We start from the raw sequence: 16818 nt of genomic DNA on the forward strand, positions 1-16818 counted from the left end.
GCCTTGTGGAGCGGAAAAAGTTGTAGAAGCCGATCCGCGCGGGAGAATCGCGTAGATGTAGAGGCAAAAGACGGATGGAATGAATGGCCGCCACGAGCTAAATAAGACGCAGGGGATGGCCCACGTCTGTCAATTGAGGAAGGCGCGGGAGGTCGAATTTTTCACGAGGGATCGAGGGAAAGAGAGAGACTTGGAGGGTGGGAATGGTTCTACGGCACCTTCCAGCGAGAGTTTTGGAAAACCCGGTAAAAGGAAGGATCTGGTTAGTTGCTTACGACTACCTAGTTAAGTAAGGTATGGGAAAAAGGGAAAGACCGACGATGTGGCTGGGAGATGGAACCCGGCTGGGACAGGACACCTCCACTTTCAGTCAATCCAATCCAATGTGGCTGAGCGGCGCCAGAGTTTAACCGGCAACCGAACAACCGTGGAGTGGAGAGAGCCGGGTGCGAAGAATGCTCGGGACAGGAAAACTGCTCGAACTACCAATCTCGCATCCCCGACGCACCGCCAGCAACATCAATTGGTCTCGAAAGCGGTCGTGATCAATTGATCTCCACAACGGCAGAGCCTCGATCTCCTTAATCTCCAACATTCACAATGCTTTCCCGGGCGGCGAGACCAGCTCTGCGAGCTGCGGCTGCGGCTCCCTCGCGGTAAGTCGGAATCCACACTTTGTTGAGCTCGGAAAATCGGAGGAAGGGAAACGAAGGGGTTGTGGTTTTTTCGGTTTCGACGACGACCAACCATCGATCGAGGAGGACACGCGGCATCGAAAACGAAATTCTTGCGACCGATACCCCGATTGCGAAAGAATAAAATGGAGAGAGAAAGTTTAATTGCTGATTGCGGTTTCGCTCATCTAGAGTCACGGCCAGCGCGCCCAGCACCGCTGCCACCTTCGCGACCCTGCGTGAGATCGAAGGCCGCCTCAAGTCCATCCGCAACATCGAGAAGATTACCAAGACCATGAAGATCGTCGCCTCCACCAAGCTCAACCGCGCTCAGAGGGCCATGACCGACTCCCGTGTCTACGGATCGACCTCGAACCAGGTCTTCGACTCTGCCGAGACCAAGCCCCTCGAGGGTGACGGCAAGAAGGAGCTCATCATCGTCTGCTCCTCCGACAAGGGTCTCTGTGGTGGTATTCACTCCGGTCTGTCCCGCTACATCCGCCGCGAGTTCCTCGAGAAGGGTGCCACTGCCGACCTCGTCATCCTCGGCGAGAAGTGCAAGTCCCAGCTCCAGCGCACCAACTCCAAGGACATCCAGCTCAGCTTCGCCGGCGTCGGCAAGGACGTCCCCACCTTCGCCGATGCCCAGGCCATCGCCGACCAGGTCGTCCAGCTCGAGGGCGACTACTCCTCCATCAAGATCCTCTACAACAAGTTCCTTAACGCCACGGCGTACGAGCCCACCGTTGTTGAGGCATTTTCCGAGGAGGCCATCCTCTCTTCCCGTATGCCTCCCGACCACTTAGTACCGTGATGTAATAGCAACCTGACCGTCCCGTAGCCAACTTCTCCGCCTTTGAGGTCGACGAGGAGCTCATCCCCAACCTCCGCGAGTACGCTCTTGCCAACTCCATCTACTGGGCTCTGGCTGAGGGTCACGCCTGCGAGATCTCTGCCCGTCGCAACGCCATGGACGTACGTCATATATCCAGCCCCTCATCGCATCCCTGCAGCTCACTGACACTACACACAGAACGCCTCCAAGAACGCTGGTGACATGATCAGCAAGTACCAGATTCTCTTCAACCGTACCCGTCAAGCCGTCATTACCGGAGAGCTGGTCGAGATTATCACTGGTGCCACTGCCTCCGCGGACATGTAAACTGTTGGAAGCGAAAAAAACATCAGATAGAGATGACTCCTACCTCTCTTCCCTTTGTATCAAGCTACCTAGGGCGGCTATTGCCCTCGTCAGTGTAACAAATCCTCGCGAATACATCCTGATCTAGAACATGGATGGGAATTCTTTCACCTGCTGTTTCAAAAACACTTCACGCCCCGTTCCACGATCGTGCTCATGATGCAGTTGATTGCTATGTACGACGGGGGAATAATTTACAAGGGCTAATTACTATTGTATGAATAACCCCGTCTCCCTCGATGCGGAGTAGGCCAAAGTGAAGAAACACTGGGTATGCATGATTTCCCTCTCAACGCCGGATAACCACGAACCCTAGGATGCATACTGCCATGCACCCGTTTCGCAAGAAAACAGAAAACCGAAAACAAAAAAGCACCGTAGCCCGCCCGAGCAATTCGCCTCTAGCACCTGAGCCTGTCCCATGCTTTCGCAGTGAAATACACAGGCCAATGCGCCAGCTCCGCAATCAGAACTCCATATCGCTGCCGTCACTTTCGGCATAGCTGACATGCTTGGTTCGGCGATACTTATTCGCGCTTCCCTCTCTGTTGGACTCATCTCCATTGGCCTGGTGCAAGGGTAGGAAAGGGTGCTCCGCGTGATATGTCTTCTCGTGCTCGACGTAATCCTTTTCCCACTGCGCCGACTTCTCCTCGTATACTTTGACAGCGTCTGCATATTCCGCCTTCATTTCAGTGGCTTTATCCTCAAATGGCTTTCTCTCCTCAAGGGGAGTAGCCTTCCACATCTTGGAAGTCATGGTCCGCACTTCATTCGGAGCAGCCTTCTTCTTGTGGGATCGCTCGGCATCGCACTTTTGCCGCGCAATTTCGAATATGGCCTTGCTAAAGAGCACATAAGCGTTCGCCGCTGCTTTGCGGGGTTGCTCGGGCCGTTCGCCAATCTGAGACCTGATGTACTCCCAGGTGGCGAGCTCGTAGGCTTCTCTGTGGGCTTCTTCGGGGTCCTTGGGCCTGTCCATCTCCTTTCGTTTATTTGAGATGCTTTCCTTGGAAAGAACTAAGGGCGTTGGCACGTCAATTGGCCCAAGCATCGACTCCAGGGCCTCGGACGCGGCTCGCAGACCGGATAGGTAGGCTCCATGAACGGTGGCTGGATGTGTTCCTATCGTGTGCTCTCCAGCGAAGAATAAATTGCCCATGGGACGAGCCATGGCGTCGTAATCTCCCGGTTGCATATCCGGACCTGCTGAGGAGTAGCTTCCTCGGGCAAACCTATCCGCTGACCATCTTGTGACAATGGCTTCGACGGGGTGAGGCACCTTGGCACCAAAGATGCTCCGCAGAACTCCCGTCGCCTCAGCAATGAGGTTGTCATTGCTATTGTATTGGGTGTCAAAGCCAGCCTCGCCCGCCATCAACGCAACAAGACAGGGGAGGCCCGTTGTCTGGGTTACATTGAACCACTGGAACATGCGTCCACGCTGTGAGTTGTAGTCGCGCTGATTGACGCTGTGACGGTTCGTTGCATCTCGCAAAACGCCAAAGATGTGTCTCTGGGTATCCCAGAATGGTTCTTCGTAAACCAGGACCACTTTGTTTAACACGCCGTACCCAATGCGATTGATGGCTTCGCTCTTCCATTCTGGCAAAGGCGGTTCAAAGGTGACGTTGCCCTGCTTTAGGACACCCAGAGGTATGGTCGAGATAACGTAGTCAGCCTCCACGGTTTCTCCATCTTCGCAGTGAACATTCGCACGACCATTCTCCTCAAGGCTGTAGACAATCTTGTCAACGGGCGACCTAGTACGAACGTCCAGAGGCGTAGGACAATGCAGGAGGCCCCGGGGAACGCTCTGATATCCACCCACGATCATCGTATGATCGCCTTCAAACTCATTACCAGCATCAATGTCCCAGCCACCCAGACTAAGATGGTACATGTCCGTAGCATTGCTGTATTCGAGGTTGGCGACATGCCAATTAAGCAAGCGGTGGTCCTGTGATGTCAGATCAATGATGTTGCGATACTGAACAACAGCTTCGTCAAATATTGTGCCAAGCGTCGCGTCGGGCATGCGAGTAGCATTGCCGAGATCGATGTTGGCCTCATTTGATAACCCGTTCTTGAGAGTCCACCCCATGGCCTTTGCCTTCTCGCCTGCTTTGAGGATTCCCGGTGTTCCAGGCTGGGTATGGACGCGCCCAGTCAGCTTATCAGAGGATACGGGCACCATGTTGACTCTCTCAGGCACATTCTGCTGAGACACGGGAGGGGCGTGTGGGAGAGCCGCAGCTTCTTCCTCAGCTTGAGCGATTGTCCTGTGCCCATCACTGTTGGCATCCCGCCCCTCATTGACCGCGTCCCGATTGCCCTCGATGCGTTTCGAGGGTTGCGTTTTCCATTTGAACTCGCTCACGCGGTCTAGACAGTCATTGTACAGCTCCTCAACTAGAGTATCCCTCGTATGGTCTACGGGCTTGCCGTTCGAGTCGTAAATGGTTGTCGCTGATCGCAAGGCACGGTAAGGCAGGCTCAGTTGGCCGCGTACAAGAATGTTCATTGGATTGCCACGATGGAATCCTGTGATGATCATACCGCCCATCTCAGCAGTATGTCTCTTGTCAACGAAATCAGGAAGCGGAGTCTTCGGCTTCGACTTGAATTCCCTCGAATAGACTCTCCCACCAATACGGCCGCGACCTTCGAGGACGATGATTTCTGGAGGTGCTTCTCCCAGGGCACCAAATTGTTCCGAATACTGTTGGACGAGGCCATCCAGATGCCTTGCGCACCCTAAGCCTGACATGCCAGCTCCAATTACGACTATTCTCCTTCTCTTCGGGCGATATTCTGCGTCAGTCATTTGCTCATCGTCTTTTTTCGTCTCCGGGAACTCAACGCATCCGAAGTTGATGTAGCCTCGTCGCAAAAGCCAGTCGTAACAGACGCTTGCCGCGTTAAACCATCGGGCGCTAGCGCATCCAACTGCCTCATTCCTCGTTACTGCAACCCGTGGGTTACTGTACCATAGTCGAAGAATGCCGTTTCTGATGTTGAGGTACGTTGTCACTTGAACGTGACTAATATGTTGCCGCAGCATCTGATATTCCTCCTCATGCAGAGCGTAAGGATTTAGCCGTGAGGATTCGGCTGCCTCGATGCATAAGGTCGCGTATTCATAGGCTGAGAGGTTTGATGGGACAGACGATCTTGGTTTGACATCGAACGACCGTCGCGGAGTTTCCCGAACGGGAGGGGTTTCAATCTCTGTCGATGGTAGAGATTGTTCTGGAGGCCCGTCGAGGTCTACTGGGGTTGTTGCCTTACTAGAAACGGACGGTGGCGCCGACGATAGCTCCGATTGCCTATCAGAGAGATTCTCAGTGGGCGACTCGAACGACTCATGAGGGACTTCGGGTAGTTGTAATTGATGGGTATCTGACGTGGCATCATCTTCCATTGGTGTCCTGTCTGTACGTCAGCGACCCGACGCTTGGCTCAGACCACGCACCGCTAAGCATGTCGGTCAAGAAGGAGAACAAAAATCCACCTACTCATGATTGGACTCGAACGTAGGCGAGGGCTCTGCCTCGTCTTGGCTCGTGTCATCGAGGTCCATGTCTTCCGTCCAGACTACGATTTCTGGGGCAATTTCTGACACGGCCTCTGAAGATAGACGGCTTGATGAAGACGAAGTTGAGTCTGAAAGGTTCTTTGCCGATATACGATCTAAGGGAGCATTGGCCCTTGAAGGCGGCAAGTCTGATATGTGTGAGTCCTGGCTCGAGAAAGCCATCAATGATCCCTTTCCAAATCCAGATGCCTGCTTAACACGAGGTCGCAAACTTGTTCTCATGTTTCGATCGTCGACTCGAACTGGACTCGGGGATGAGGAGTTGATATGTATGAATGGAGGCGAGTCGTCAGCGATGAGAAATTGCTTGCTCGGCCTGTGGTCCCGTTCGGGGTTGATGTGACAGTTTAGTTCTAAGTCGACACCATGATACGGTCTCTCAGGTGCACCTGGATAGTCGTTCTAATTGAAAATTGTTAGCTGATTTGAGTTCTCATACCTGCCAGCAGCCGATATAAGAGGAGACAATATCTGAGGTACCGACCTTGACTGCGGAGACGCCACCACCCCGGCCGCACTGTCCCTGATGTTGAATTGATTCGTCCCGATACTGGGTATGTCGAGTCGTAGGACTCCCACGTGAGGTGCATGGGACTGATCTATTGTTCTAGACAACACTGTTGAAGGAGACAAGGCTTTATGCATGAGGGCGCACTCGTCAGATACATGAGTTGCAGCGTGAGAGAGTGTCGGTTCCCGCACCCGAATACTGAGGTAAAGCGCCAGCGACGGGGAGGTTCGCCCCACAATGTTTCGATGGCAGCCACGTGACCGTCCTGACTCGGTCGCAGCTGCCCGCTCCTCACGAGCCACCCGCCCCTGTGAATGCACAAAGCGGGAGCCCGTCATTGCATGACATCAAGAGTAGGAGCGGTCTAAATTCATGAACTTCTTCAACATATCTTCACATGGAAATTTCTCATTAATTAATTTGCAATGCTACCTCCCACCTGTCAGGTGTTGCCATAAAGCGCCGTTGCCCGCTTCAGACTGTAACTCCCAAAGGCTGGGGGCCTCTGTGTAGCTGGTCCGCCTCACTGGCTCGGACTGGCAGGTTTGACGTTGTCTCTAGCAAACGATTCCTTCTCGATGGCCGCGTCCATCATTCGGTCTCCGCTAATGATCGACGTCGTGCAGATGACGATGTTCCTTCGTGCTGCGTTCACACTCAAGTTAGTTTGCGACTCAATTAGAGAGTGGACTCGGCATGGCACATACCTTCTTCCTGCTTCGCAATGAACCGCAGAGCAGCGATCTCTGTAAAGGTGATGCCTCCAACGAACACCACAAATACCGTCTGCTTCTCGGTTCCTCCGGAGAGGAGCGCGCGAGCCTTGACGGCCTTTTCTTCGCCCTTTTGCAGTTCATAAAACGTCTGCCCGCGCACATGCTTCACGGCTTCATCGAACCCATGCCAGCCTTGTGCAGCAGATGATCCTGTTGCACCGCTTGCGCCGTTTCCTCGGGTGACTTGGAGCAGGTACTGCTTTTGCAGGACGCATTGGACGAGTCGAACCGAGAGCGGTGCGTACCCGCTGTACACATAAGCGATATCGTTCGGGTCGTCTTCCTTGACTTCGTCAACAATGAGTCGCAGGAGCTTCCGAAGATAAGCGTAGTTGGTCTTCGTTCCTGTGTTGCTGCCTGTCGCTCCAGTCATTGGAATCATCTCTGCCAATGGCGACGAGCGTGACAAGAACAATTGGAGCTTCTCCAAGTTGTTTAGGGTCAAGATGTGCTGATACCCGTATCCTTCCAGAATCAGGCGCCGGAACTGGTCGAATTCCTTGGGCTTGATTCCGCCAGATATACATGAATAGATGCAAAGCAGCCGCAAAACCTCCGGCAAGGGTGTGTCGCGTGCGATCAGCTCTTCTATGGCCTCGAACTGAGTGGATGGATCCGCTCCAGCAGCTAGGTTCTGTTGGGCCTCCAGCAGGCCTTTGAACTGGTCTGTTCTTGTGTACTTGATAATTTCCTCTGCTAAGCCCGTGTGAATCCTCAAGCTCTGTTGCTCGGCCTGGTAGCCAGGCAGTTTGCTGACGAAGTCTTTCAGCTCGGCAATAGACTTTTGACTGTTTCGTCCCTCGTAGTCCTTTTGCAGGTTTTGCAGTCGGCGAGCAACCTTGTTCAACAGGCTTCCAACAATTGCGAAGTTGGTGTCCCGGAGCTGTTCGTAGAGCTTGTCGGAGGAATCCAGCAGGATTTTACGTTTCCTCGCTTGAGCGCTGGCCGTTGATGACTGCGATGGGGCGCCAACTACGGTAGTATCGACCTCGGCCTGGTTGTTTTGAATGCCGAACACTTCGTCAATGAGTCCCTCGTATGTCAGTTGGGTGAGGAGAGGAGTAACAAAGTCAACCTCGCGGTCGATGATGATAACGCTTTCGGTCAAGGTGCTCGGTGTGAGGCCGGCTCTCGTCGCTTCGCTCGCGTCTTCGCCGGCGAGGATTTCTTGTCGCATGCGAGCGAGGAGCTCGGCTACTCGTTTCGCGTTATCGCCTTTACCAATTATACGCGGGAACAAGCCATGATTCTGTTGGATTTCCATCAGAGCCTTGGCGAGGAGGAATGATGGGGTGACATCTTTCGACAGGTAGAGATCGCGGAACGAGTCGTCTAGTTCTAGTGAGAGAACGTCTTTCTCCAGCGGGAAGAAGTAGAGGGGGAGCTCCGAGATGTTGACATCTCCAAGGACGCCGGCTTCTTCGAGAAGTTTATCTGATACGAGCGTCCGTCGGGGCACCCAGAAAATGTGAAAGTCGTGGCCAGTCTGACTTTCACGTTGTAGCCGTCGGATCTGCTCTGTCAGGATGTCAGTACAACTGCAGCGACTGCCAGCCGAGACATGAGTTTGGCAAGTGAAGGTCGACCCTTGATCGGTTACGACGAGAGATATCGTGCTTGATACAGTGACTTTCTGTGTATGGTATGGTAACGGAGCGTGGGATTCGCTAACCTGCTATCGTTTGCGCATGACGGGCGCATTCGCCGCGAGCTATGAAGATGACATTTCGCTGACTGGTGTCGGCGTTCTGGTTCTCAAGGAAAAAGAACTTGTCGACGCCGTACTCCTGAAGCGTTGCGACCTTCACAATAGTGCCGATGGGGCCGGCTAAGCTGCGCTCAAGGATGAGGTTCTTCTTTCCACGGACCTGGTTGCGTCGGCGGGTTAGCTCGGAGACGGCATGCAATCAAGCGCTCTGAAATGCCTTACTTACAGCCTCGAGCAGGTAAAGGAGGTCCTTTCTAGCTTTGTCCTTTATCTGATCCGTATTGAAGCTAGCTCGAGGGGCCATTTTGAGCTCTCCATGCGTTTGGGAGCTGGTTGTTGGTGGCAGCTGCAGACTGACCGCTGCTCGCTGAGTGAAGTGTTGCCGGAGAAGAAGCTAGGCGGGTAGCGAGCTCTGGAGCTGTACCGGCACGAGATTAGATAGATCGGACGTGGGCTGAGCAGCACGGGGCATCCACGTAACTCATCGTGTTGCGTCAGCGGGGCTTCAGGAGGCAACTGCGGCGCATGATTGCCCATGTTGCGCTATCGGGTCTCAAGATGCACCCGTTCAGTGCGGGCTTATCGAAGTGTTCTAGCGGGGCAGCCACAGCGAGGTAAAGGCCTGAGGTACCTTTGAGGCCCGCCCTTGGGGTCGGGTGCCTCGTCTCAAGTGGAAATGCAAAAACGACGGCGATCACAGATCCCCAGTTGCATTTTGAACAAGGTGCAGCAAGCTGCAAGCAGAGGAGACCTGCTTGTATCCTGTATGGCTTTTCCTATTGCTTCTTTATTCTCTACGGGGAAAACCCGCCATCTCATGTGTAAATCACAGTAGAGGCCCATTCCGCTTGAATGGCTAACCTACTGCTGTCCAAACCGCGACATATCATCGCGGGCGCCATGTGCTACTCCCGCTCTGTCTTTGCGAGTAATATTTCCGAGTGCCCTCTTTCGCCCTCTCCCGCTCTGATGGCGCTCCATGAAGATTGAAGAAGGCCAAACACCACGCTGGTATATTTCTTCTACTTCGCGCAGACGACCGACCCAAACAGTCAATCAGCCGTCCCAGATATCCCAAGCCAAATCCAAACGCCGTAAGACTCCACTACACAAGACGCCATCGTTCATCAAACGGTGTTGTCATGGTAGTAGAAGTCAATGTCTCTTGGTCGGAGGCGGTTGCTCCGCACGAACTCGTCATCACCAGCGGGTCGCTCATTCTTCTCGTTTCCGGTCAACATGCTTTGTATGCTCATGCAGACACTCTCTACGTTTTGTACGGGACTCCAGCCCTGGTTTCCGAGAAGGTCCAGGCAGATAATGCCGTTGGAATATATGTGGGGATGCATTGGGATCGGTCGCTCGGTTGTTTTCACGAACGTGACCTCCGGAGGTTCTGAGGAGTTGGTCAGCTAGGCCACCTTGAAACAAGGCAAGGGCGCACGAAGGGCGCATACCAATAGGATACTGTTGGGAGAATTTAAACTTGAGTCTGTAGACCTCGTTGAGATACAGTGGATTGTCGTCGAGGACCCTAATATCCATGTGCCACTCCTCGAAGTTGTCGGCGGATATGAGGTCGATGCCAGGCGGTAGACCGGTATTGAGCTGTAATAAATGTCAGCCGAATTCATTCGCACGGCGCAAGCAGCTGAAAAGAAGCCCAAGGTTGGATCGTGGTGCTTCGATAGGAAACCAACCTTGGAAAGCTCTTTAGCCAGTCGCTTGGATGCAAAGCTTGAGGCCATTTTGAAGCGCAAAGCCGACGAAACCAGGGCAGACCAGAATGTCGCGAAGGAAGGAAGGCGAATCAAAGCAGTGTCCGAGAGAGAAAAGGTGACGGCGCCAGGCGACGGAAGAGTGGCAGTCGACAGCGCGACGGGCACGGGTTGGATGCTGGCCGCTGGAGGGCTTGTTGGAGGGGCTGCCCAGTTGGACCCCACGATTTCGGTGTTTCCCGCCGAGAACAGCAAAAAAGAGAGACGACCTAGGTAGCACCTCCGAAAAAGTGAGTGCGGGAATGCGGGCTGCACCGACCCGAACTGGGACAGGTTGGTCAGGTCTGGCCCTGGATTCGGAGCCGTCTTGAGGAGTGCAAGTGTGAAGTAGTTCGACAACAGAGCCAGTCGAGCGAGAGGAAGAAGATGAAGTGAAGTGGGATTAACACAGAACGTCAAAGTGCTGAGGCTTTGGGGTCGGCCGAGTTCCGCCAGCCGATGTACATGCCATGTGCGGCAAGGATGGAAGGGCAGGCGCGTTTAGAGTAGAAGGAAATGGAGACGGCACTTACCTAAGACTGCCTAGGTAAGTAAGCTACCTGTAGCAGCCCTCGAGGTCTGAGAGTCGTTTGTTGACGCTGCGGGCAGAGTCAATTCGCTGGCTACCTTGGTAAGTTATTTGCTTGTGTTTGCTACATCCATCCAGCTAGCGGAGAAGGTCGGCGGCTGCATCACTGTTCATGCATGTCGACCGATGCGCGGACAGCACCCCACTCCCCGGACACTTCATTCATTGCTGGGTAGCACTGGTGCACACCCACGCTCCGGGTGGAGTCATTGACAGTGCTGCTCCGTCAGTGGCCAAACCAATTCAGTTCCAAACATCTCCAAACCACCGGGCCAACTCTGGAGCTGTGCATCTGATCGCCGCGTCGAGTGCCCATGAGTCGAAACATTCATTTGAGCGGAAGCGCTCGCGTGTAGCGACCGTTTCTGTTCTTTGAACCCTCATCGTAAGAGAACGAGGTGTCTGAACAACATACACACCTATGCAACATGCTTCATGACCCGCCGTCCGTCTGACAATTTACCCACGCATGCTCTGGCAGACGACGGATAGAGTCCATCATAGAGATACCTCATGTTTGTAACAGACTCAGTCCATTCGTCTTATTACGTCACGCACATGCTCAAGCAGGGGACCTGGGCCAAATAAACATGTGACGAAGAGGCGAGCAACCAGCATCGTCAAGTTAAACTGGCGGGACGTCCCTTTCGCACAGAGCAAGTGTTTTGTCTTGCACCTCCGTCGACGAAAAGTCAAAGGGCGGGTGACTTTGCGCTGAAGTACCCAACACACTTCTGCGAAGCTGCGAAAGAGCCTTCGGTAAAGTATGACTCGGCATGGGAGGCATAGCGCCTTTGCGGCCAGCACTTCCCGCGTGTGGGGGCCGAAACACAGATTGAGATGCAGATTGCAACGGGGAGCTTGCCTAGCACCTAGGCAGCCTTCCATTCTTGATGAAGTCGACAGACATATGGCCAACCTGCGGGGAGGAGAATCGGCCTCATGATCAGACGCGATACCTGGGTCGCTGTGTGGCTTTGCTGGCTGGAGTTGTTTGGACGACACTGTAGGCTCTGGCTCACAGTCCAGAGCTGGTGGATGTGTGATTCACATCATGGAGGGAGCCCGATGGTGACTCTTGCTTGCCTTCATCCAAAGATGTCATTGCTGAAAAGTCCATCTTACTCTTATTGCCTCGATGGGGCTAGCTTCCAGCCTTACGACCCATACGGCACCTCCTCCGTCGGATGGTCCTTCACTGCTGTGGCTGTGAAATGTCATTGGGCGAAGAGCGGCCTCCCCAGCCACAATACACCACCATCCAGTGTCCCTCTGTGGTGGTTTTCTCTCCCGAACTCCTCAAGGCGACCCGGCCACTCTCGTTCAGCATACGAAGGCCCACAAGGACCCCGTCAAATGTGCAGGCAGGCCTGGCCTGGCCAAGTTTCCTGTCGCCTGTAGGCAATCCGCTCATCACGGCCAAGTCCGTGCTTCCCTCCTCCTGCCCCTCATCTTGTGCGGCTGAGCATCCTTCTAATTCTCACCAGCCCACAAGGCTCACTCCATCCGTCTTGCCGTGACCCCTGGCTGCTAATTGCTCCTTCACTTGCGATGAACCTGTGTGATGTGGTGATTGAAGTGCCGTATGGCTGCCTCCAGACTCAGAGCCTACTCAAAAGGAGATGTCTCAGTTCTTACTGCGGGCTTGGCTACTCAGCCAGTGAAACCATCATCCCACGCCTTTGCTGCCCAGCAGAGAAGCATCTATCTTATCAACGAGGATTGCCTACCTGCCATACCCGTACCCTAGTATCTACCGGTTTCTTAGGGTGAAAGGGACCCCCAAGGACCGCTGTTTTTTTCTGGCCTGTGAAGCTCACTCCATCACATCCTCCACTGCTTTTTACTTCCCGCGCTACTACCCCACTTCACCCCTCAGCCCAGGAGCTACCAGCACCACCAATACCAGGCAACGGCACCCTCGCCCCCCTTCCCTCCAGCCAAGTTCTCCATCCAGCATCTCGTCTACTCCTCTGGCCAGCGTAGGGTTCGAGCCTGATCCGACGGTTACTCGATTTTCCTCCTTCTTTCTGTCAGCCTCGAGGGTCTCTCCCAGAAGCGCCTGTTTTAACCCGTCTCCTCGCCGCTCAACTCTGCCATCTTCGAAGCACTCCTATCGTCCCCGCGTCTCGTCCGACCGACCGATCACTGTTCCCACTAGTTCCTGCCCGCAATCTTCGCCCAAGATGAGTTGTGAGTCCTGCTATTCCATGCCCGCTTGAGGCAGGCTGCGACAGGACGATCTGATCGCCTTGAGCGCCCCTCCAAGCCTGCTCTCCCACAGATTGTCGCACGCAGATTGCGTCAGACATGTGGCCCAAATGACCAGCGATTCTGACCTTTGAATGCATACCAGTCTCGAACATGCTCAGTAGACTTCAGGGTCAGCCTGAAAGCTATGATAAGAAGTGCGATTCCGTCAATCGATTCCCTCCGTATACCCACATCCTAACGTCCTTCACAGGGCGAAATATCGCTTCGGCCGCACCCTTGGTGCCGGTACCTACGGTATCGTCCGTGAGGCAGACGGTCCCACCGGCAAGTGCGCCGTCAAGATCATCTTGAAGAAGAACGTCAAGGGCAATGAGAGAATGGTGTACGATGAGCTCGACATGCTCCAGCGTCTCAAGCACCCCCACATCGTCAAGTTTGTCGACTGGTTCGAGTCGCGTGTAAGCAGCCCCGCGCCTCGCTGTGTCAGTACTGGACACTCGACTCTGACAATACCCTGCAGGACAAGTACTACATCGTAACCGAATTGGCTACTGGCGGAGAGCTTTTCGACCGTATTTGCGAGCAGGGAAAGTTCACGGAAAAGGATGCGTCGCAGACCATCAAACAGGTCCTTGAGGCCGTCAACTATCTGCACCAGAACAACGTCGTTCACAGAGGTCGGCTTTACTCCTCCGCTATGCGACATTCGCTGGGCTAACATAAGAGACAGACTTGAAACCTGAGAACCTGCTTTACCTGACCAGAGACATTGAGTCCGATCTCGTTCTTGCCGATTTCGGCATCGCTAAGATGCTCGACCGCAAGGACGAAGTCCTCACGACAATGGCTGGCTCCTTCGGCTACGCCGCCCCCGAAGTCATGCTGAAGAAGGGTCATGGCAAGCCCGTCGATATGTGGTCTATGGGTGTCATCACATACACCCTTCTCTGCGGTTACTCGCCGTTCAGGTCTGAGAACCTCCAGGACCTCATCGACGAATGCAGCAACGCCCAAGTGGTCTTCCACGAGCGATACTGGAAAGACGTGAGTGATGATGCCAAGGATTTCATCCTGCATCTGCTGCAGCCCGAGCCAGTGAAGCGTTGGTCCAGTGAGGTATGTGGCAACTGAAGTCCTCTCGCCCAGAGGCGGAAGAAACTGACAGGAAACATAGGAGGCTCTGCGTCACCCCTGGCTCAGCGGAGAGAACGCCACCGACCACAACTTGCTGCCTGAGATCAAGGCTTACATGGCCAAGGCCAGGCTTCGTCGTGGTGTCGAGATGGTCAAGCTCGCGAACAGGATTGAGTTGCTCAAGACTCAGGAAGACGACAAGGATGACTCTGATTTCCCGGTCGACGCCGTCAGCGCCGCTGATCAGGCCAAGGGTCACCACACAGAAGGCGGCGACAAGCGCAACTTGTCCAGGACAATCAAGACTGCCATTTTCCGTGAGGTTGTCTTGGCCAAGGTCCGCGAGATGAAGCAGCAGCAGGATACCCTCAAGGTGAAGGAGGAGGCGGAGAAGGAGCACAGGAGACGCAGTTTCCAGGGTTAAGATGCACCGGCCGCCCCTGCACTTCCCTTGGTTGGGGGCAAAGGAGGATGGGTCTGTAGAGCACCCAAGATGATACCACGGGTTGGGTTGAGACAGCGAGCCGTCTGACGGCGGTTCGACAGCGGCTTCGAGGCTCTTGTTTGCTTCGTCTTGTTGCGCTATTTTTGTACGCGCGCACCGTTCATTTCAGGCCGGGCAGAGTCCAGATCTGAGTCGTCTTTGATTTTCCGTTCTTTGCTGGAGGAGGCAGGGAGGACATGAAAAGCAGCGAGACATCATTTGGTTGATAGCAGTCTACTTATTGCGATTTTCTACCAGCGGAATTATACAAAGATTCTACGCCGTAACTGCACAGAAGATTCCGTGGCATAAAGCATCCGATGCAGCTCTTTAGATGACAGCGTCTGAGCGTGAGTCCAAGCTCCAGCTTTTGGACGACACTCTCACGTTTCGGGTAGCTCGTCATCGAATTGATACTTCACATGATTACGAGGGGGACAGTGAGATATTCAAGATTAACTGTGCAAGTTGGCATTGCTAGCTACTGCTTGAAGACAGAGGAGCCCATTTTCAGGCCCAACTCTGGTGACTACCTAGTAAGTATGGTGGTTGGTTGATCGTAACAAGTCGTCGGTATGGTGTTTGTACAAGGATATCTGGAAGATAAAAACAGAAAATAGGGAAAACAGCATGGAACTGCTGAGAGGGAAGCAGCAATTCTAGCCACAGCGCCGGATCCTTGCCTGCCTATACAATGCAACGTACGCCAGAGTTAAAAAAAAAAAAAAAAAAAAAAAAAAAACACCGGTAGAGATGGATGAGAAGAAAAGAATGTTGTTCCTCCGGCCATTTTTGGTTTTCCTTTTTTGTAAGCCGCCGTCCCTCCGGAAACCCGACTCCTTCCTAGATGCTTTTGTGAGGGTGAGACCTGGATGGATGATACATCGCTCGAAAATAGAATTATGGTACAGTGGAGAAAATAATCAATAGAAATTGGAAAAAAGATTGGATGGTGGTGGTATCATTTGGACAGAAATGGAAAACATTGCATAACGTGGAATGAATAAAGGCGGAAGGGCGTTTACTCCAGCTCGGCGAGGGCGCTCTCGCGCAGCGCCTCGTAGCGGCCGACATCGAAGCGGCGGCGTTGCCAGTTGTTCTGGCGCAGCTTCTCGATGCGGGCCTTGATGTCCAGGCTGCGCAGCTCGTCGTTGAGTTCAGGGGTGGCGGCCCTGACGGGCAATGAAGAGGGGGGAGCAGCGTCCTGGGGCGGCGGGGCGGCGAGCTGCTCCTCGACGCCGGCGATGTGGATCGAGATCTGGGAGCGCAGGCTGGAGAGGAGGCCGCAGTAGCGGTGGACGGAGCGCTCGCGCAGGAAGTCGAAGGCGTCGCAGTCCTCGGTCAGGGGCTCCGGCGTCGGGGGCTTGGGGAACTGCTCATCGGGCTGCTGCTGCTGCTGCTCGTCGGCGGGTTCCGGCTCCTCGGGGAGGACGGGGAGGTAGCGCGGCTCGGGCTCCATGGGCGCGGAGAGGAAGTCGTCGAAGCCGAGGGTGGGCGAGTCCGGGCGGATCATGGGCTCCTCGGGGAAGTCGAGGAAGGTGACGCGCTTCTTTTGCGGGGGCGTCGTGGCCTGGGAGAGCTTGTTGACGGCGTCCTCGACGGAGCAGACAGAGGGCGTGGGCGAGGAGAAGGCGGTCGAGTTCGTCCACGTGCGGGATGAGGCGCGGGAGGAGATGGAGCTGGAGGGGGAGTGCATGCTGGAGGTTGCTGCCGAGGATGGGCGGGAGGAGCGGGACATGGTCTCGTCCGCGGCCCTGGAAAGGTCGGAGGCCTTGGTGTAGTGCTCGCGGGCCTGCTGAAGGAGTCTCGTCTTGTAAGGCGACGTGCCGCCTAGGGGACGGGAGAGCATCTCGAAGGAGCTGGCGGCGTAGAAGTGCAGGTAGATGAGATACGCAGGCTCAATGTTGCCCTGGCGGCATAGTTAGCGTGACTGATCGGCATCTCATGTTCAGACGAATGCTTGTCACTTACGGTGTCCTTGAGGTTGTCGAGAATCTCACAGCATCGCATCGAGCACGGGCGGTACTTGCGGTTGAGATACTGTCTCTTGACGTCGGAGACGGCCTTGCTCCACTCGGCAGATGTGTACGGCAGGACCGGGAGGGACACCGGCGCCTGTGACAGCGACCGCCTTGACATGCGCGACTTCGAGGGTCCAACGGAGCTCAGCAT

The 16818-nt window shown here is 54.5% G+C and overlaps 6 protein-coding genes across 6 annotated transcripts; 2 read left to right on the forward strand and 4 right to left on the reverse strand.

Moving 5' to 3' along the window:
* Positions 1 to 600: 600 nt before the first annotated feature.
* On the forward strand, positions 601 to 1836 carry COL26b_008212 (uncharacterized protein; the record flags this gene model as incomplete). Its single annotated transcript, XM_053180976.1, has 4 exons — positions 601 to 656; positions 867 to 1459; positions 1516 to 1649; positions 1708 to 1836. 4 exons carry the CDS (start codon positions 601 to 603, stop codon positions 1834 to 1836), a joined length of 912 nt encoding a protein of 303 aa, XP_053035112.1.
* A 505-nt stretch (positions 1837 to 2341) lies between these two features.
* On the reverse strand, positions 2342 to 4645 carry COL26b_008213 (uncharacterized protein; the record flags this gene model as incomplete). The annotated part of the gene is made up of 1 exon (XM_053180977.1): positions 2342 to 4645. One exon carries the CDS (start codon positions 4643 to 4645, stop codon positions 2342 to 2344), a length of 2304 nt encoding a protein of 767 aa, XP_053035113.1.
* Positions 4646 to 6507: 1862 nt separating this feature from the next.
* COL26b_008214 (uncharacterized protein) lies at positions 6508 to 8772 on the reverse strand (the record flags this gene model as incomplete). The annotated part of the gene is made up of 4 exons (XM_053180978.1): positions 6508 to 6629; positions 6692 to 8278; positions 8433 to 8628; positions 8695 to 8772. 4 exons carry the CDS (start codon positions 8770 to 8772, stop codon positions 6508 to 6510), a joined length of 1983 nt encoding a protein of 660 aa, XP_053035114.1.
* Positions 8773 to 9595: 823 nt separating this feature from the next.
* Positions 9596 to 10216, reverse strand: COL26b_008215 (uncharacterized protein; the record flags this gene model as incomplete). Its single annotated transcript, XM_053180979.1, has 3 exons — positions 9596 to 9864; positions 9926 to 10076; positions 10169 to 10216. The coding sequence occupies 3 exons, from the start codon at positions 10214 to 10216 to the stop codon at positions 9596 to 9598; spliced, it is 468 nt and encodes a 155-aa protein (XP_053035115.1).
* A 2962-nt stretch (positions 10217 to 13178) lies between these two features.
* COL26b_008216 (uncharacterized protein) lies at positions 13179 to 14586 on the forward strand (the record flags this gene model as incomplete). Its single annotated transcript, XM_053180980.1, has 5 exons — positions 13179 to 13222; positions 13279 to 13486; positions 13549 to 13705; positions 13759 to 14144; positions 14203 to 14586. The coding sequence occupies 5 exons, from the start codon at positions 13179 to 13181 to the stop codon at positions 14584 to 14586; spliced, it is 1179 nt and encodes a 392-aa protein (XP_053035116.1).
* Positions 14587 to 15667: 1081 nt separating this feature from the next.
* Positions 15668 to 16818, reverse strand: COL26b_008217 (uncharacterized protein; the record flags this gene model as incomplete). The annotated part of the gene is made up of 2 exons (XM_053180981.1): positions 15668 to 16555; positions 16618 to 16818. 2 exons carry the CDS (start codon positions 16816 to 16818, stop codon positions 15668 to 15670), a joined length of 1089 nt encoding a protein of 362 aa, XP_053035117.1.

Source organism: Colletotrichum chrysophilum (genome assembly GCF_026319265.1).
Source record: "Colletotrichum chrysophilum strain AFK26 chromosome Unknown scaffold_70, whole genome shotgun sequence".
Lineage (NCBI taxonomy): Eukaryota > Fungi > Ascomycota > Sordariomycetes > Glomerellales > Glomerellaceae > Colletotrichum > Colletotrichum chrysophilum.